This window comes from Gallus gallus, chromosome Z (genome assembly GCF_016699485.2).
Source record: "Gallus gallus isolate bGalGal1 chromosome Z, bGalGal1.mat.broiler.GRCg7b, whole genome shotgun sequence".
Taxonomy (NCBI): domain Eukaryota; kingdom Metazoa; phylum Chordata; class Aves; order Galliformes; family Phasianidae; genus Gallus; species Gallus gallus.
In genome coordinates, this window is record NC_052572.1 from 2492861 (window position 1) to 2512614 (window position 19754).

The following is a 19754-nucleotide window of genomic DNA, read 5'->3' on the forward strand; positions in this document are numbered from 1 at the left end:
CTGTCAGCACTGCGGTAACGCTGATCCCACGTGCAGGCGGTGCCGAGCAGTGCCATAGCTGTGTTGTGTGGCTGCTGCAGGTGACAACTGTGTGCTGCCCTGGGTGCTTCGACCATTGCTACTCTGTCCTGCCACCTTTCTGTCTCAACCCCACTTGGGTGTACCTGCCTGTCTCGAAGTGCGCTCTTCCACTGCTATCAAATCAATTGGAAAGTGTGCACGTGGAAGGAAAGAGAAAATTTGTTCTACGACGCAGATTTTAGCGTGCTTGCAAGAAACCAGATTGCACCACAGCTGGTACGTTGTCAGATTGCTAAAACCTTCAGAGCCTCGACCCGAAAGGTGGACCTTAGACGTCTGAAACAGATGTGGCATTGCTACTGGGGCAGAAACCGGAGACATGGGCACCGAAGGAAAAAGCTTTGCTATAAATCTCTGCTCCGCTGCATGTGCACAACAGGGCCCTGGGGTCACAAGTCAGCAGATTTAAGTAAGTGGAAAATACTTTTTTTTTTTTTTTTCTTCTCTCTCTCTCTTTTCCTTTTTTAACCTCACAGGGCTATCTCAGTTGTCCCTGTGTCAGAGAACAGGCAGCACGTTACCGCTGTGGGTGTGAATCAGGCTTTCCTGTGCCTGCGGCCACAGCGGGGTGGGAGGGAGGGCGCGGGGTGGGGCAGCGCTGGGAGCAGCGGCGGTGCTGGCAGCAGGAGCAGCATGAGGGAGACTTTGTTCCGGGACCACTTCTGGGTGAGTTGGGGCCTGGGGGAACAGGAGAGCGACCCAGGGCATGCAGCAGGACACCTGGTAGCCCTTCGGGGCTCACCCTGTCCTCACACCGGGTCAAGCCCCTGAAAGAAGCTGAGCTACGGGTGGTGGCAGACCCAAAGCCCGCTGCTTTGGGTTGTGGGCATCCTCTGTCTGGTGCTGCTCATCCACTCGCACCTGAAAGCCATGCAGTGCCGTGGCTCTGCAGCCTGCCCTGTGCAGCCGAAGTAACACCCTGTGAGCTGATTCTGAAGGGCTGGAGGAAGTTGGTGCTGGACCAAATGTTTGATATTAATAACTGACTGCTTGTGAACCATTTCTGCTGTCAGAAGGTGTCCTTTGATGAGCTGCTTCTTGCCTGGGAGCTGATCTTTTGGCTCGCCGATGATGAGCTGCAGAGGAAAAGTCATAGCTTGGGGGAAGCTGCAGTTTATTCTTTTGAGTCTGAACTGTGCTTTTGGGCATGGAGAAGTGCCAAACAAGTGCTTATCTGCTGCAGAGTATTGTGGCTGTTTGGTTCCCCTTGGTGTCCCAGCTTTCACTGGGGTATGAGAAGTTAAGAAACCAGTGCCGAAGTCTGGGCTCTTGGGACTGTGCCTATCAGAATGGCAGATGAGGACGATGCCCAGGGAGCAGCTCCTGTATGCTGAGATTAGGATAGGTGTGAGGGTGCTGAGGAAGCTTGCATGGTGATTTTAGCCAACGCCACGAGCAAGGTAGCTAGTGCAGAGCCATCAGTACGCATATCAAACTGCCTGGGAAATTAAAGCCAGCTTTGCAAGTGGCAGCTGTTTCTCAGCCACTCGTTGCCAGGAAATTTCCAGAGTGCCCCTTTTGCTTTGCACGTGTGTAGCAAAGGAGGGCAGCCAGGGTGGTTGTGGTAGAAATGCTGCCCCAGTGCCTGTCTGATGGCAGTGGATGCTCTGTGATGGGGGAAATCATCACCGTGCCATGTTGAAATGCTTTGTGCTTGAAGAAAAGAGGTATCACCCAAATGGCCTTACAAGCACCACGGCAGTGTCTACAAGGAAGAAGGAAGGGGTGAGAAATGGACAGAAAGGAAGAAGGAAGGGGTGAGAAATGGACAGAAAAGCCCAAATTTGGCCAGGTGCAGGGCTGCTGATAAAGGTTCCGTTTGCTGTAATGCAAAGAGAGAATGCAAACTTCCTCCTGTGATTTTTCTTCGATGCTTGAGGCAAACAGGGAAGAGAAAGGAGAATGCTGCTCTGCCAAAGCAAAGGATTACACAGGGCTCAGGACAGCTGGGTGGGAAAGGGTGGGTTGGGGGGGGTGTGGTGGCTGCCCCAGGATGCCTCGATGGACCTGCAGTGCAGGATAGAGGTAGAGGTGCTGCAGAAGGAGAGGATTCAGTGCTCCAGCTGCTGGAACACCACGTCATGTATGTGAACAAATGCTACGCATGGTCAGCTGCATGATTTATATGTTTTATCATTTTGTTTTTGGGGTCACAAAAGAAGAAAGAAAAAAAGGTGGTAGCCCCATTTGCTCTTGAACCTTTTCTTCTGATCCCTTGTTTGTTTTTCTACTCACCCTGCTAGGTCCATAAGGTGCTAAATTCCCATCAAGGGCTTGGCACACCAGGAGCTGCTGAAGCTGCGTGCTGCCCCCAAATGCCCCTGCTTGCACCATGCTTCATCCTGCCCATGCTTGCTGCAGCCTCCTACAAAAGTAAAAGCAGGCCAGAAATGCTCTTTGTTTCCTCTTGCCCTGTCGGCAGTGATCTCTGAGAGTTGAGCAAGCACAGCATTGCTTTCATCTCTGTTTTTGTTGTTGTTGTTGCAGCCTATTGTTCTTCTTTCACTGTACAAGCTCTCTTCTTTCATTCTGATGCTTTCCACGAGAAGAGCCCAGTTCTCCCCAGGCCTCTTACAGCAGCTTATTTTGGGCAGCTCAGCAGCAAGCGTTGGGTATCCCGAGAGCACTTGGTTCTTATAAAACGACATGGGGAAAAATGGAAGTTTGGCCAAACTTTGCCTTTAGGTGTGTATCTGTGCGGGCTGCTAGGCCATGGGGGAAAAATGCACCTTGGAGTGAGGCAGACTGCTTTCCCTTCCTCCAGCTCAGCAAGTGTGGTCAACTTGGTTGTGTGCTCAATGCTGTTCCCGTGCAGGTGTTAGTGCACGTTGCAATGCAACGTTGCTGCCCATGGGACGAAGCTCATTCCTTCTGCATGGTGTATGCAGAAAGCTTCTCTCTGGGTTAAGGCTCGGTTACTTCTGCTCCCTGCAGAGATCCTCCCAAAGGATTTTCTTGGTCTCAGCAACCTCTGCAGGACCTTGAGCAACTTCGAGATCACTGACCGTGAGCAGGAATAGCACGGCCATGTGTCGTTTGGTGTTTCTGAATGCAAAAATAGACATCCAGCTTCTGCAGTGCTTCTCAGAGCAGATGTGGTTGAGTGTTTCAAGCAGCGGTCCATGAGCAGCTCTTTTTCTCACACCTTTGTCCACGTACGGTTTGTGTCTGGAGTCTGGGGTTGGTGTGAAGAAGCTGAGAATATGTGAGAAAAATCACAAACTTTGTAACTTCATGGCCACCTGAAACATCACTTTTTAGAAGAAAAGTGGTACTTTTCCACCCGTGATGTAACATGAATCCCACTGTGTGAAGCCTTGTGTTGTTTCTCCTTACTACCATTGCTCCTGGCCCTGTGAACTCCTCCTTGAGAGCCCTGGGGGCATTGTACAAACCTAAAAAGGGGCAGGAATGGGAATTTCCGCTCCTCAGAAACCCTGTGGACTTGGGAAGCATCAGCTGCTGCTTTGTCACCTTGAAATCATCTGTTCAGAGTTTCCACGGGCTGTCCTCTAAATAGCACATCTGCTGTTGGTGCTGTGGGAGAAGGGCTTTGGGGGCCTTGTACTCTGCAGACCCTTCAAAAGAGAAGTTCTCCAGCCCCCTGATCATCTTGGTGGTCCTTTTATGGACCCATTCCAACAGCTCCACATTTTGCTTGCACTGGACTTCCCAGGCCTGGATGCAGTACTCTGGATGGGGCCGTATTAGGGCAGAGCAGAGGGGGCAACCGCCTTCCTGCCCTCTGCCACCCCTCCCTTGATGCAGCCCAGGACGCTACTGGCCTTCCAGGCTGCAAACTCATCTCCTGCTTTTTGCCCACCAGGACCCCCAAGTTCTTCTCTGCAGGGCTGCTCTCAGTGAATTCTTCACCCAGTCTGTAGTTACATTTGAGATTGCCCCAACCCAGTACCCTGCACTTGGCCTTGTTGGATCTCATGAGGTTCATGTGGGCCCACTTCTCCAGCCTGCCCAGGTCCCTTTGATGACATCCCTTCCTTCAGCTGTTTTTGACTGCACCACTCAGCATGGTGTCACTGTCAAACTGCTGTGAGTGCACTCCATCCCACCATCTGTGTCACCGATAAAGGTGATGAAGAGCACCAGACCCAGGCAGACCCCTGGTGGACACCCCTCTTCACCCACCCCCACCTGGACACAGATCCATTGACCACAGCTTTCTCGCTATGGCCATCCAACTGATTTTCTCCACCGAATAGTCCAGCCTTCAAACCCGTATCTCTCCAATTTAGAAATGAGAATGTAGGAAACGACAGGAACGTGGCAAAGCCCTGGTAAGTACAAGAAGCCCAAGCCATTCAGATTAACTTCCTCCCGACAGCAGGTGCTCAATGATTTGCCTATTCACCAGCGTTCTCAGCATGGCAAGTCTGGTTCCATGCTGCTGGGGAGCTGCTCTTTTTGGTACAACACAGCTGGTGCGGCAAATTGTGCCCGATTTTTATTCTCTTAGATAACAACAACACAACACCCATTTCTTTTTTTCCCCTTCTTATGGGGAACCTCTTCTCTCATATAACCTCGTGCCTTATTACTGCTAAAAACTGGGAGGATTCAGTGAGCTGTGAGGGTGAGGACTTTCAGAGTTGTTTGGTGAATGCTTGGTGCTACCCTGGTTTTCCAGAGCCCTTTTTGTTCTAGTTTATCGTGGCTTTAAACCTTGTCCTCACTGCGCTCCCTTTCCTCTTTCACTGCTCTCAGCCTCCCCAGGGCAGCCGTGGTGGTTCTCTGTGTTCTTTCCATGCTGATGTCTGCCCAAAAGCTGCTGTGTATGACCCTGTCCAGCCCAGCTCCATCACAGCCTCATCACAGCCCCTTCTGTGTCTATTTTATTTCCTTTAAAATGGGGTAGAAGGCCAAGTTAGGATGTTCCTGAGTTTTGCAACTGTCGTGAAAAGCCATTTCAATGCAAGCACGCTTCCTTCTTTTGCAGATCCGATTAGCAAAGAGGCGACCTAAACTGAGAACTGGTTGTGTGTTTTCGGAAATAAGCTCATTACAGGAGGAGGTTTGTGCTCAGTAGAGAAACAGAAAGTGTTTGGAGATCTCAGAATGTCCTCTGTTCCCCTTCTCTTATGTATGGAGCAAGACTGACCTGGGATTCCTGGGGATTTCCTGCTGCCCCACTCCACCACAGCTCTGCTTTATCTCTTGCTTTTTGCCACTGATTTTAAGTCCCAGACTGCTTAAGGAAGTCCACAGTGATGAAATCCTACGTTTACCACAAAGATCAGCCCTGTTCCTCCTCACTTCTTGCTCAGGGTGCAAATTCCTGAAGAATCCATCCCTCTGCTGTCAGCATTTTCACAACCAGCTATCTGCTTGCTGTCATACAGGCTTGGAACGCTTCCTGCATCTCTCCATCCTGCCGTTATTCCTCTTTAAGCTTCATAATAACTATCTGCGGCTTTTGCTTCCTTTCTCTCAGCTTTGGTATCTGCTCTTGCCATTGCTTCCTTTCTGAAGCCCGTTTCCCTGTTCCTTCATGTGATCTTTCACGCAGCTTTTACAGAAGGTAGCACCTTTTGCTCAGCCACAAATATACGTATACGTCTGCTTTAACAAACACCACAGTAAAATATGTGTGATATGAGAGAAAGCACAGGTCCCTCAGAAGCCTATGGGAGGCCTATAGAGGCACTGGGGCTGGGACTTCTGGGTTTGGTGGTGATGGGTGGCAGACTGAGGACCTCTCACGGCTCTATGTGGCATGTTAAAAGCCATAGGGCAGTGTCTGGAAAGGACTTGATGCTTAGGGAAGTGGTCTCTCAGAGGTGTTTTGAACTGATGTGAGCAAGCGTCAGTTGCTTTTCACAAGGCCACAGAGAAAGTTATTGCAGCAGTGCTGCTTGGATGCACCCACACATTGTGAGCAGTGAGGGAGGCTCCTAGGAGGAGTTTCTGCTGGGGTGTATCTCAGGTCCTCCTCTGGACAATGAGGTCAGACATCAAGAGGTGGAAGGAGGGAAAGTGCTGCAGCAGTTTTTTGGGGGCCACGGTGCATTGCAGGGCCAAGGGTGCTGAGGAGGGATCAATGGGATCCGTGAAAATCATGGAAGTGCTGTGTTCCAAATTTAAGGCCAGGTGGGATGGGGCCTTGGGCAGCTTGATCTAGTGGGCAGCAGTCCTCCCCATGGCAGGGGGTTGCAACTGGATGGGCCTTAAGGTCCCTTCCAACCCAAGCCATTCTGTGCTGCTCTCAAGCTGCAATGGCCATTCTCATCGCAGAATCATAGAATGGCTTGGGTTGGAAGGGACCTTAAGGATCATCCAGTTCCAACCTTCTGCCACAGGCAGAACTGCCAGCTGCTAGATCACTGTATCAGATTGCACAGGGCCCCATCCAACCTGGCCTTGAACACCTCCAGGGATGGACGGGGTATCCACAGCCTCTCTGGGCAGCTGTTCCAGCACCTCACCACTCTCATAGGAAAGAACTTCCTGCTGATATCCAACCTAAATCTCCCCTCCTTTAGTTTAAAACCATTCTTCCTTGTCCTATCACTAGCTACCTGTGTGAAATTTGAATTCCCTCATGCTTATAAGCTCCCTTATCCTGGACCCTCTCCCACCCCAAAAAGAAAAAGACAGTATTTCATGTAATTTATAGGCAAAACATAAAGAGGCACTGGCAAGCTTGCTCCCAGCGGAGCCATTCCTTGTATCAGTGCTGGTGGAGGTGGCAGTGGTCATGGACTGCACTAACAGGCATGTGAATCCCATTCTTGTGTTTTCAGAGCTCAGATTTGACGAGCACAGTTGGCTATGACAGCATCATTCAACATTTGAACGATGGCAGAAAGAACTGCAAGGAGTTCGAAGACTTTCTGAAGGAAAGGTACAGAACTGTCTCTGACAGCAGGTTTGGTTGGATCTGGAAAACGAGGCTTCTGTTTCTTCTATTCCCATTTCTATTTCTTGTATTCCCATTTTGGTTTCCATCATGTTTAACTGTCCACTGTCTTAAAGCATCTTTGATTTTTGACTCATAAAGAACTTGCTTTTTTAACACTGTCCTTGGCAGTGATGGCACTAGTCACAAAGCCCTACTACTAAGGGCATTATCCAAATGCCTCTTGAACACTGACAGGTATAGGGCATCTCTCTAGGAAGTCTGTTCCTGTGTTTGCCCGTCCTCAGAGAGCTGTGGAATAAAATGAACAGCTTCCTAAAATGTCTGTGTCTCTAACACAAATGCACGTGTCTATGGTGTTGATTTCTGTAGATGTAGATTCATTAGACACTTTGAATTGCAGGTTCTCCTGCTCTGCCTCCCCGCCACATTTGTCCCAGGCTATTTTGTCCCAAGTCTTGCATTCACAGGTTTGCTTTCTCCAAGTTGTAAATATCGAAATTACATAAATTCAGAATTGTTCTACAACAGTCTTGATATTGAGCCTACTTATCTCATTTGGAAGTGATTAGACAGTTGAACTTAATCTTTGTAGGTCTCTCTGCTCCCTTCTATTCTACTCCATTCCACTCCACTCCATTCTGTTCCATCCAATTCTTTCTTATCCCATCTCATCCTCCAGCACACCTTCTAATGCAAACCACCAGCAGTACTTGTTTCTCTTTACTGGCCATGGACAGCAAGGTCATCTTGTCCAGATGGAGATATCTATATTTGACCAAACAAGTCTAGCCCTGAATGTCTGTACAGAATTCAAAGCAAATTCTTAGATGGCAGCACATGGGTTTTCTTGGCTTTCCTTCTCTTTTCCAAGAGGTGAGGGCAATGCAACCTCCCAGAGATGTTTGTACGTTACCACCACAAAGTCTGGCCTCTTCAGATGCTGTCTTTAAGGACCAGAGGCAGGCAGGAGAGCATACCTATTGGCTTTAAAAAGTGCTGCACAAGTTTTGAGCAGCTGAAACATCCCAGCTGAACTTCAGGCAAGTGTAGGGAAGCTGAGTGTCTATGAGACGCCTGTTTGATTCTGTCACATTTGGCTGAAGTCAGCCAATAAACGCTTTGGATGGGTGGACTGACAGACACTGATGAGCAAGACGCTGAGAAGGTGATTGTGCAAATCTTGTTCCCATGGAAAACAGAGATAAAAACTACTTAGGTGACTTACCTGGCTGCATTCATCTAGCAGCTGCATGGGCTGCTTAGTGCTCCATCCTTTGGGGAGGTGGTGGTTGCACCTATCAGCAATAGGGAGACGGGGAGGGCAGCTGGCAGGACTCTGGGTGCAGACAAACCAAACTGCAAGCTGCAGGGTGATTTGTGGTGGTCTGGGAGATAGGTGTCCGTGCTGTCACTCTGATGTGACAGCCTGGGATGTTCTGCACACTTGCTGTTCCCTTATTTGTGCTCAGGGGATGTCTTCACGAAACTCCTTCTACTCTTGCAAGCAAGTTTCAGTTTCTGAAATGAGATTTTCCTCTCATTTCCCTCTTTCTTCAACAGGGCAGTTATAGAAGAAAAGTATGGCAAAGAGCTCATTAACTTGTCGAAGAAGAAGCCCTGTGGGCAGACAGAGCTGAAGTAAGTTCACAGCCTTTTGCTTCTATAGGTGTCTGTAACTGGATCAATGAATGAGGAGGAGGGAGAGGGAAGGGGACAGAGAGGAAGCAAATAGTGCTGACATGTCACTGGGACGTTAGCAGATATCCAGAAATCAGTCTTGTGAATGAATACTGACTTGGCCTTTGCTTTTCCCAGTAACCAAGTTGGAATTCACCAACTTCCCACCAGCTGTAGGCTAACCAAAGTGTCATGGGCACTCAGATGAAAAGTAGGCTGCTGATTGGCCAAGGATCATGAGGCCTTGGGTTTGCTCCTCGCCCTTTCTGTGGCCAGAAGGAAGTCCACGTACTTCCTCAAGTTAAACCACGTGAATATTCAAACCTAGTGCTTTGTCACCCTGCATGGATATTGCGGCTGCTGTGGTTAGCTCAATGAGTGTCCCTTGGCATCTTCTGCTTGATATGATGATTTGCTATTCCTTGACCACTTGTTTACAGTTTTATATTGGGCTGACGCTTCTTTCTTTCCCTGAAATCTTCATGACTTTGTCTTAACGGGTAGAAAAGTTCCTCACATTTCCAAGCATTCACCCCATACAACGTGTAGAAAATATTCCTAAGTTCTGAGTGATCCAGTGTTCAGGACAAAGGTGTAAGGCAGATGTCAAACCAAGTGAATTGAGTTATACTCACTGATAAATGAAAACCTGGAAGTGAGAGGAGAGTAAATAAACCTGTTTTGGGTTCTCTGCTCTTGAGTGAGGGACTTGCTCTCCAGTTCAGAAGTGCTCTGCTGTCACCGTTAAATCCTGCGCTTGCATCTAGTAATGAACTCTTCTAATACTCTGCCTGTGTTTTTTCAGTACCCTGAAAAGATCCCTGGATGCTTTCAAGCAACGTAAGTAATTCTTTTCATGTACTGGGACACTTGGCAGTGCTGAAGCCTTCAGGCTATTGCTTAGGAAGAAACAGAGAAACCTCCAAAACTGAACGATATGGAATCAGCTGTAGGCTGTCCTTTTGTTCCAGCTCAACCCAGAGCATGGAGTTTGGAATGGAGTGTTCCAAGGCACGGGTGTCAGAGGGTGATTCCATTCTGGGATAACTTGGGCTTTTGGAGCTAGAAGCAGCTTATAAGTTGTGTAGCACCAGGAGCTGTCCAAGGAGAGCTCAGCTGAGCTTTTTTGGGCTGGCTCACCTTGTCCCATTCACACAAATGTTCAGTAGTCGAAGCATCAAAAAGGTTATGCTTTGGCCACCTTATTGTCCACTCCTCACCATGCGTTGCAGCCCACTGGAGAGGATGCAGACAGCACCTGTACTCTGAGGGCTGAAGCTCTGCTACCCTGTGCCAAAATCTGGCAGCTGCAAATCCACCAACACCATCTGTCCTGGCCACGTTTGTCAGCTGCCATGTTCTGAGCTGATGTCCTTAACAAATCAGTCCTCCAGCAGCTGAGGCATTAATAGCTGTGAGTCTGGAACAGCTTTAGGTGTTGAACCATGAGCTACAGCTTGTCTTACCTGCAAATGAGCTGCTTTGCTTGCTGGGTGGATGTTTCGTGGTATGGCTGCTCTCCTTCCACTGAACCGACTCAGTGTGGCACTGGGGATGAGCCATAGATTTACTTAGCAATAGCTCTTCTGTGCTCCAAGGTGCTTCCCTGCTAGCCTGGGGCAACGTTTCCTTCAGACTGATGATGTAGGGTGTGATGTGCTCAAACATGCCTGAATGAATCCGGATGAGGAGGAAAAACAACTGTGCTCATTTTAATCACTTTTCTTAGCGTGAGTTTTCCTAAATGAAGTGCAAGCCCCAGCATGACTCTGAAACACTCTCTGCATAGGCAGGCCCTGCTTGGAAACTGCTTTGAAAGTGCTGCTGCTGCTGCAAGGAAATGCATGAGGTGGGACCGTGGGTCCTGCTGGCCAAGCTGGCCCGAACAACAGAGTGTTTTTAGGAATATACACATGCACACACAAACACAAGTATGTCTTTTTTTGTTTTTTTTTTGCCTTTGCAGAGATAGATAATGTGGGACAAGGTCACATCCAGCTGGCACAAACTCTACGGGAGGAAGCAAAGAAAATGGAAGATTTCAGGGAAAAGCAAAAGCTTCATCGAAAAAAGGTCAGGCACTGCACTGGGCACCTTCATTATAGGCAGTTTTCTCACCTGGTGCCCCACAGTCCCCTTTGTGTCCTTGTGCCCATGCGGGTGAAAAAGTTCTGAGCTCCTTCCTACATGTTGTAACTATGCTGTAACTGTGCAGCAACCTCTGACTTCCTTCTTCTCACCAATGTCCTTCAGGGCTTTTTGAGGGACAGAGATAGAAAGCGTTTCTCCAGTGAGAAGATGAATGTCCTGGATGGGTTTTGTGAACTTTGAAGAGCTGCTATCCTTGCCCATGGCAGCTGGATTGGAGCTAGATGATCTTTAAGACCCCTTCCAACCCAAGCCCTTCTATGATTCTAAGATACTGGAGTACCTAATTCTAGGCAGAGGAAGATCCTTACAGCCATCATTCTGTGATCCCATCATATGGTCCACGACTCTTCCTTTCCTAAGCCATGCTGACTCTGGCTCTGTTGTCTTCACAGATAGAGCTCATAATGGAGGCGATTCACAAGAACAGGAATTTGCAGTACAAGAAGACCATGGAGGTAATGCAAGCATGCTGCTGTCTCTTGCCATGTGGGTCAATGCTGCTAAAATACACATGCATGCAGCCATATTTGCATCTCATTTGCTTGCTGACACATTCCTGCTCCATTTGGTGTCTCTCCTAGGCCAAGCGGCTCTATGAGCAACGCTGCAGGGATAAGGATGAGGCAGAGCAGGCTGTGCACCGCAACGCAAACCTGGTCACACAGAAGCAGCAGGAGAAGGTAAGGAGAGTGGGTGGCTGTGCAGCATGGGAAAGGAGTGTGTCTCTTCTCACAGGTATCCTACCCCAAGTCCTTCTCTCAGTTCTGGGGTTTGGGTGGCATAAGTGGGGTGCTGACCTCCCCTGGTGGGGCCACTCTGCTGTGCGAGATCCACCAGGGCTCTCCTGTACCTTTCTTCTCTCCCCCATCTTTGGCAGCTCTTCCTGAAGCTGGCGCAGACAAAATCATCTCTGGAAGATTCAGGTGAGCATGGAGACATAGCATACTGGTTTGGAGGGGGGAGGGGGAGAGCACCTCATGGGGTGGGAGGAAGGGGTTGGAAGCTGAACCATAAATCCTCAGAAACTCGTCCAGAGATCCAAGAGGCAACACCAGTCTTGGAGAAGCCCACGTGGCCCCACCACACTCCCTATATTTTCCCTCATAGACAGGAATTACCAGCAGAGTATTACTTCACTTGAGAAGATCCGGGAAGAATGGCAGAAAGAGCACATCAAGGCTTGTGAGGTAAATGCCACAGCATTGTTTCACACTGCACTGTGGTCCCATGGATGTCCATCCCCTTGCTGCAGGGCTTAGGGATAGAGTGCCTCTGTATTCTCTTCATGTACACTGGGATATAGTGCAGCTAACCCTGCATGTTTCTCCTGCTTGGCTACTAGATTCAAGATCCCACCACTTCAAGGTTTCCACCATGTTATTTTCTTTTTCTTCCACCACCTTTTAAAATCAAACATGGTGACATTTTTGCCTGTTGCCTGCTTGCATGTTTGGTGCTGCCATCATCTGGCTCAAACAGTTGAGGTCTGAACACCTCTTGACTCGAGGCTACAACCACATGAACGTCTAACAACATCTGTCTTGGATGCTGACACCCCAAATGCGTGGATCATCCATGCCTCTGTTTTCATTCATCCTTGGCTATGTTTAATTTCTCTGCAGATGTGGGAGGGAGGTGGGAGGACAGCTGAGACTACAGGACCGTGGGGTGTGGAGTGGCCCCTTCCACACCAGCACAGCAGAGCACTGAGGTCTGCAGGCATTTCTGGGCTTAGCACCCAGCTAAGCACCCAGTTGCACAGAGAGATGGTTTATCCTCTGGGCAAGCTGGAATACTTGTGGATTCATTTGAGTTGGAATGGACTTTTAGAGACTATCTAGTCCAACCTGGCTGCAATGAACACGGACATCTAAAGCTAGGTGTGCACGTGTCCTGCAGGAGATCAACTCCACCTGTTCCTTGCTGACATAGTCATCTTTTTCGTGTTCTCTGGGGTAGAAGAAGATCTTAGATATTACTGGATGTTGGTCTGTGGGGTCATAGTAGGTGCCCTCGCTCAACCCCTTTTCTTTATTGCTAGTCAGAGAAAGCTCTCTGGAACAAAATGTGATTGAGAGGTGAACTTGAATCACCTCAGGACATGTGAACAATAAGTCTCAGAGGGCACCATCCTCAACTGCATTCATGGCTGTACTGGCACGGGAGCCACCAACTTGTCCTTGTCATTGCAGTTCTTTGAGACTCAAGAGTGCGAGCGCATCAGCTACTTCCGCAATGCCCTCTGGCTTCACGTCAACCAGCTCTCCCAGAGCTGTGTCCAGAATGACGAGGTGAGTCATTCTTTCCGTCTTGGATCAGAGAACTCTTCTTTTGAATCTCAGCTGCCCACCTGGGTCCTCTTTTCCCAGCTTTTTATCAGGCTGCAGTAACAGTAATGACCTCCTGAGTGCAAGCTTTTCTCATAATTGCAGTTGGAAAAGCAGGGAGTAAGCAGAACATGAATGCAAACGTGTCCTCAGCTCTCTGCCATCATCATCATGCAAAAGCACTCACTGTTCTCTCTGGTTAAAGAAAACCGTGGTCAGAAACAATGAGGCAAACGAAAGGCAGAGGGAGGTGACCTTGCCAAACATTACGCAGGATCATGTCTCACCCCACGTGAGACAACTGACTGAGTGAAGATCTTCTGGTTTCTGACGTATAGAAATGCTTCTCATTTTCTTCCTGCAGAAATATGAGGAGATCCGCAAGAGCTTGGAGATGTGCAGCATTGAGAAGGATATTGAGTTTTTTGTAAATTTACGCAAGACTGGAAGTTCAGCCCCAGGTGAGAGCTCAGTGCAACCTCCCAGAGTAGCACTGACTTGCTTCTATCCCTCATCTTGCTGCTGTCCTCAACAGCAGCTGAATGTTTTTGTTGGCAAGTAACAAACTAAAGGTCTGTACTTTGCTGTTGCTACCTTTTCATAGCTCCTGTTGCTTATGAAAACTACTACAATGCTCAGAGGAATGCGACTCCTGTGAGAAGTCCAGCTTCTGTACCCATATCAAGGTAAGGCACATAAAATGAGCTAGAGGAATTGCTCTTGCAGATTACACTCTCCAAAACAAAAAACCAGCCAACCAAACAATCAAAAAAGCAGTATTATTTTTAACTTTCAGTCTGTTGGAAGCTTTGGCAGTATTGCAGGAAAACGTTCCCATTGCTATGTAGTCCATCACTCTCTACGATAGGAAATATTCCATTGTGCTGCCTGTTACATCATGCTCAGATCCCCCACTCCTAGCTCATCCAACAGCTTTTTACTCCCACTTGTCCTTTGAGATCATCTCTCCCTTCTAATGGTCTCATGGCTGGGAATCTTATCCTGAAAGTGCTTCTGGTGAGTATGCGCCCAGTTTTTCTTGTGCCAAGCCCATTCCAAAATCCTGTGGATTGAGGTTATTGGCAGCTGAAAAGCAAGATAGCCTGGGGAGTATTGAGGTCAGGGTGGAGGAAGCTTCTGCCATGGGGAAGATGAGGATTCAGGGCTGAAGTCCCTTGCCCAGGATGAATGTTCCCTCTGGCTGTCACGTCAGGAGAGAAGTCATGCACAATTATACCTTCTTGATGTCTCAGCCTGGGTGGAGGCATGTGAAAAGGCATGCCCTAGGGCTCACCTGTGAATGGTTTGCCAACAGAGTGCTTGTTTTCCTCTCCTGCACTAGGCTGTTGTTGGTGAGCTAGCCATGACACGCTTTGGTACCAGTTATCCAGAAAGCTCTGTACCGCCAAAGCTCTGCCCTCCCATGAGCTCTGGGGAGGGTGATTTGGGAGCTGCAGAACCAGAGCAGCTGTGCTGGTGCCCTTGGATAAGAGGGGATCCCATAGTCACTCATATCCTCAGCTCTGTGTTTCTTTTTGTGCAGGAGGGGCCCTCTACCCACCCCGACCAGTGGGCCAGGTGAGTTCCTTGGCTTAGGTGGCTTCTGACCCCACAGAGTACCTCTGTGGTCCCGCTCTCCCCTATAGGATAACTATCTTGATCATTTTTGTACTTTCTGTTTTAGGTGATCCTGATTATGCCACAATTGATGGCTACAGCTTGATACACCACTAATAGCCACCGTAAGTACTGAAGAAAGGGATTAATAATAGACACAGCTACAAAATAAGAGTCGTGGACAAAGAAAAGCCACCGTGCAGGGGGATGATACCTGGAGGTGATTAGTGGGAAGGGATGATCGTGTCAGCCCTCTTATCCTTTTCATAGAATCATAGAATCACTAAGGTTGGAAAAGACCCACAGGATCATCATCCAGTCCAACCATTTGCCATTAACCAATGGTTCTCGCTAAACCACGTCCCTCAACACAACGTCCAAAATCATTTTCTGTGCTGAATCTGTGATTGAGACTCTGTTGATCCTGTTCTGTAGGTTCTTCAGGCAGAAGACACTGCCAGCATGGCAGAATTGGTGATTTCAGTTATTCCCAGCAACACACACAGCTGCAGCGCTTCTCCATCTCAAGAAAATATTTGAAGACTCTGATAATTATTTGTGCATGCAGAAAGCACCGACTAAAAATCTCTTCCTTTGATCAGAAAGCTCCTTGGACAGATACCCTGTCTTCACACTCGGGGGAAGAAAAGGCATATAAGCAACGGGCTGGGACACAGGGTGTTATCTCTGTCTGAAGAAGGTTTGGATTTCAAGTTCTTGCAGTATGCCACCATCTGGGAGAGCCTGAAGCCTTTTGCTCTCCAGAATAATAACATGCTGAGTGGAGCTGTGCAAGGCTTTGGGCATGCTGGCTTGTGTTCGGAGCTCAGGTTGCATTTTGACCTGCCTCTAAAATCTTTCATTAGTAGTGATTAAACTTGCGATTTGGATTCAGTATCAGTTATGTTTCCTCAAGCAGCTTATGCAGAGGTGCACCATGACTTACACTGTGGGTAGGCTTCGCTGTTTTTCAGGCTCATGGTATAACTTGTCCCGGTAGGCTGTGTCTAAATCTGTAGCACCAGGAGCTGCTGGCTGTACGATCTTCAGGTTGAATCCGCATGACTCCGCTGTGTACCTAAGCCCACTGGTTCCCAGAGATTTGCATTATTGCCTCGTGTGGAAAGGGTCGTAATGAGCTTTAAATTCTGTCCTGCTGCACCGTAATGAAATGTACAAGGAAAGGAATGGTTTTTGTTTTTGTTTTCCTAAAAGATCAAGCATACAGATACTCTTCTCGAGACACCTGCTGTAGTTTTAGTTCTTTAAATATATACATATTTAAAACAACAATTCTGAGTTGTGTGCTGGATGTGTTTGTTTTTTTTTTTCTACCATGTCCTGCTGAGGCTGACACACTTTCAAAGCATCCTGCTGCGATCAGGTGAGCTGTTGGAAGGTAGCTTTCCCTGGCTCCCTGTTTTTCAGCTGGTTTTTTTTCTTCCTGAGGGTTGGGTGGGATCTGTAATTCATCAGACACGTTTGCACGGATTCAGGACATGACTGTAGCACTTCTAAGCAGCAAAGCTTCCTTCATAGCTCCTGCAGGTTGCTGCTGCAGCAGGGTTAGCATGGCAACTATCTGCTCCATAACACATTGCACAAGCTCTTTTTGGGGATTTTTTCAGCCGACAGAGTACAATAGAGGCTCTTGAGCTGAATATTGATGCCCAAGAAATTTGGACAGTGCTCTCAGACCCAGGGTTTGGGTTTGAGCGGTGCTGTGTGGGGGCTCAGTGATGCATTCCTTCCATCCTGGGACATTCTATGGTTCTCTGACAATTAATACTGGGGATTCTGGACCCCTGTAGGGGGGCCAAGCGTTCTCCCAGACCCACATACAGGAACTCCCTATCGAGCAACCCGCGCGCCCGCCCTCTATCCTTTTTGTCCCTCTGCGCTTTCCGTACCCCTCCTTGCAGCTGATTGGCCAAGGACGCCGCGGGGGGCGGGGCCAGGACGCCCTTCTTCCGGTTGTGCCCGCAGCCGCTCCGGGTGGTGGTGGGGTCATGGCTGAGGCCGTGCGGACCTCTCGGAAGGGCCGCCCCAAGGCCAAGGCTAAGGTAGGAGCTGTGGCGGGGCTGGGGTGGCTATCTTAGAGGGTTTCTAAGCGCCGGAATTTCCTGAAACATGGGTTGGTTGAGCGTGATGTAATACAGAAGGGCGTAAACAAGGTTTTTGCCTCACGGCGTGTGGCCTTGACGGGCAGCGGGGGCTGGCAGTGCGGGTGCCGACAGGCCAACAGAGCTCCTTGGTGGTTAGCAGGGCTTTGGTGTGGGTTGGGCTTTCAAACGCCCAGAGCTGGAGGCCGTCAGCAGAAGGCAGCATGTTCAGCGTCTCAGTGTTTGGTGCTGCAGCTGTGGCTGTAGCTGTGGCTGTGCTTTAGTTCTGACCTGTGCTCCCTGGCTGGCATGCCAGTGCAGCTTGCTGCAGCCTTGGCTTCTCCTGGAGCTGCGCTCCTGTAGGCGCTGAAAACGATACAGATTGAAATATCACGCCTCAGGGTTGAGTCAAAATGGCAACATTTCCCCGAATCAGTTGTTTTGCTTTTTGTGTTACAGAGCGTACCATGTAGAACGCGGATATTGAAGTCATGCTTGTCAGAGCTTTCTGAGACAAATAAAAGGAGTGCCAAGTACAGCTGTGATTCCCGAACTCCAGGCAGCTGGGAATTCAAGGAAATGTTTTTCCTTGAATGACATTTCCCCATGCCAGAACAGTCACTCTGTCATAGTTTCTGTTTTGATTCAGCTCCACAATTTGTGCTACGCAGTCAAGTTTAAAGATTGCTGTCTGGAGGAATCATTCCCCCAGGAAGGCAGTGAATCACAGGTGACAGACAGCTCATTAAAAACGTGTGCAGTGATGGCAGCGGCCGCTGCCCTTTACCATCCCTTCCAGGTGTAATTACCTGCTAAACAGCTCCTGGGTGATGTGTGGTGAAGTGTCGTAGGTGAGAATCCAGAGTGCTTCAGCATCACACGTGACCCATTCCTGATGTTTGTGTTGCTGTTGTTACACTCAGCATCCTTTTGAGGACTCATCTGGAATGCTGCTTCCAGGTCTGGGGCCCCCAGCACAAGAAGGATGCGGTGATGTTGGGGTGGGTGCATAAGAGATCCATGAAGCTGCTCGGAGGGCTGGAGCACCTCTGCTATGAAGACAGGCTGAAGGAGCTGTGGGTGTTCAGTCTGGAGAAGGGAAGGCTCCAGAGGGACCTCCAGTACTTACAGGAAGCTTATAAACAGGAGAAGTCTCGCTCTTAGCAAGTCTGGTAGCGAAAGGACAAGAGAAATGATTTTAAACTAAAAGAGGGGAGATTTAGATTAGATGTTAGTAGGAGATTCTTTACTCAGAGGGTGGTGAGGCCCTGGCACTGCTGCCCAGAGAAGTGTGGCTGCCCAATCCCTGGAGGTGTGCCAGGCCAGGCTGGGGTGGGAACTGGATTTAAGGTCCCTTTCACTCCAAGCCATTCTGTGATTCTCACAGAATCATAGAACATGTGGGAGTGTTTGAAGATGCAGCTTGACTCCGAATCACGTCAAGGATGGTTTCACTCGTATGCAATTAGCAACGGTCGTAATCTTTTGAAAACTAGATGACCTTTGAATTTCCTTCCAGTTGAAGCCATGTGGTGATACAAGAAGCCAGAATGCTTGCAAGCTGGGAGAAAGGCTGGTTCAGCTGAGAAGCTGTTAGGTAGAGGAATGAAGCTGATGGTGGCCCCAACGTTGAGCCTGCCCATCATCAGTAACAACAATCTGGTAAAAAGTCAGTGAGATGCCAGAGCCAGAGGACTTGTGACTGACCATGCATCTGTGAGCATTCCAATGAGTAGCACTGAATTATTGCAGAAGTGAAAAATAATAGGTCTCCTTATAGCATGAGGTGTTATTCACTGAAAATAGTGCACCAAAATGCTAGACAAGAAGGATGGCTAGGCACAGGGCATGCCTGTTGAGGAGGTGCCATTTTTGACTTAAAGTATAAACCCTCAGAAGCAGACTAAAACCTCAGAATGCATGATTTGCTTTTATGTTGATGCAGGACCTGATTTCTCTCATCCTTTTTCAGATGAAAAACCTGTTAACATGATGACATTTTTTTGCCTTGGAATGCAAGAACTGAAAGGCACTTCATAAATTTTACAAGATTTTCTTTTTTTTGGTCTAACAATAGCATTAGAGCGTCAGAAGTATTTTGTGATCAGGAGTGTTTGCAGGTTTCAACATAATGGAAAATGCAGTCTGATAGTAAAGCTACTCTATTTTACCATTTTGTGAAGAAGCTGTGAGCATATGGTTAAATTGAAAGTAGGCTTGAGATTGCACTTCGGAAGGGCCTTGCCTTCTCATAAAGCAATGTCTTGTCAGCTGGTTAGAGAAAGTTTGTGTGAAGCTGTCACTAAGTTTGCAAAGCTGTCATCTCTTCCTCAGTCCTGCAGGGGTATTGAGAGCTTTCCCTGTTTTCAGCAGTGCTCTCTGTTATGTTATCTGGGGCACCCACAAGCAAGGTGGGCTTATCCAACTCTTTACAGGTTTACTTTTTATCAGTAGGTAAGTCCACACAAACTGCTTATAAGTGTACCTTTAGCAAAATCTTTATTGAGTTCCCTTGCCACATTATTTCCCATGCATTGCTTTGGGAAGGAGACTACCAATACACCTTTCAAACTGGATTCATGGGAATCTGAATCATATAACAGGTTACAGTTTTAATGTCACTTCTGAGTTGTGCTGTGTCTCTGGTCTGTGATGCCTGTTTCCAGTAGGTATTATTTCAGAGGTTGTGTTAGGTGCAATTAGAAGATGCATTCTAGATCCTTCTTTGTTCTGAAATCACTTTTTGGAAATAATTTTCTGACCATTAAGGTAACTCTATAAAACTTGAGGTGAATTTCTTTTTGTTATGTGGGTTATTTATAAATTGGTGGAACACCTGGTTCTGGGATGTCTGTGGGTTTTCATGCAGAAACATTGAAATGTCTTTCGAGAGCTGACCAAGAAAACAGACACTGATGCACA

At 48.2% G+C, this 19754-nt stretch overlaps 2 protein-coding genes across 3 annotated transcripts in view; both read left to right on the forward strand.

The window, feature by feature from the left end:
• Positions 1-681: 681 nt before the first annotated feature.
• PSTPIP2 (proline-serine-threonine phosphatase interacting protein 2) lies at positions 682-16023 on the forward strand. Of its 2 annotated transcripts, XM_004949044.5 has the most exons (16): positions 682-747; positions 5036-5110; positions 6840-6940; positions 8519-8596; positions 9441-9475; positions 10602-10708; positions 11179-11241; positions 11368-11466; positions 11664-11709; positions 11894-11973; positions 12979-13077; positions 13478-13574; positions 13718-13799; positions 14657-14691; positions 14798-14855; positions 15166-16023. In XM_004949044.5, the coding sequence occupies exons 1-15, from the start codon at positions 715-717 to the stop codon at positions 14845-14847; spliced, it is 1080 nt and encodes a 359-aa protein (XP_004949101.3). In that variant the 5' UTR covers positions 682-714; the 3' UTR covers positions 14848-14855; positions 15166-16023. The 2 variants fall into 2 exon arrangements, with proteins under 2 accessions (XP_004949101.3, XP_001233737.2); XM_001233736.6 differs by lacking the exon at positions 5036-5110.
• Positions 16024-16723: 700 nt separating this feature from the next.
• EPG5 (ectopic P-granules autophagy protein 5 homolog) overlaps positions 16724-19754 on the forward strand; it is a 49691-nt gene continuing 46660 nt past the window's right edge. The window contains exon 1 of the mRNA XM_004949045.5: positions 16724-16793. Coding sequence (XP_004949102.2) covers positions 16740-16793 — 54 coding nt within the window. The 5' untranslated portion in view covers positions 16724-16739. The remainder of the gene's footprint in view (positions 16794-19754) is intronic.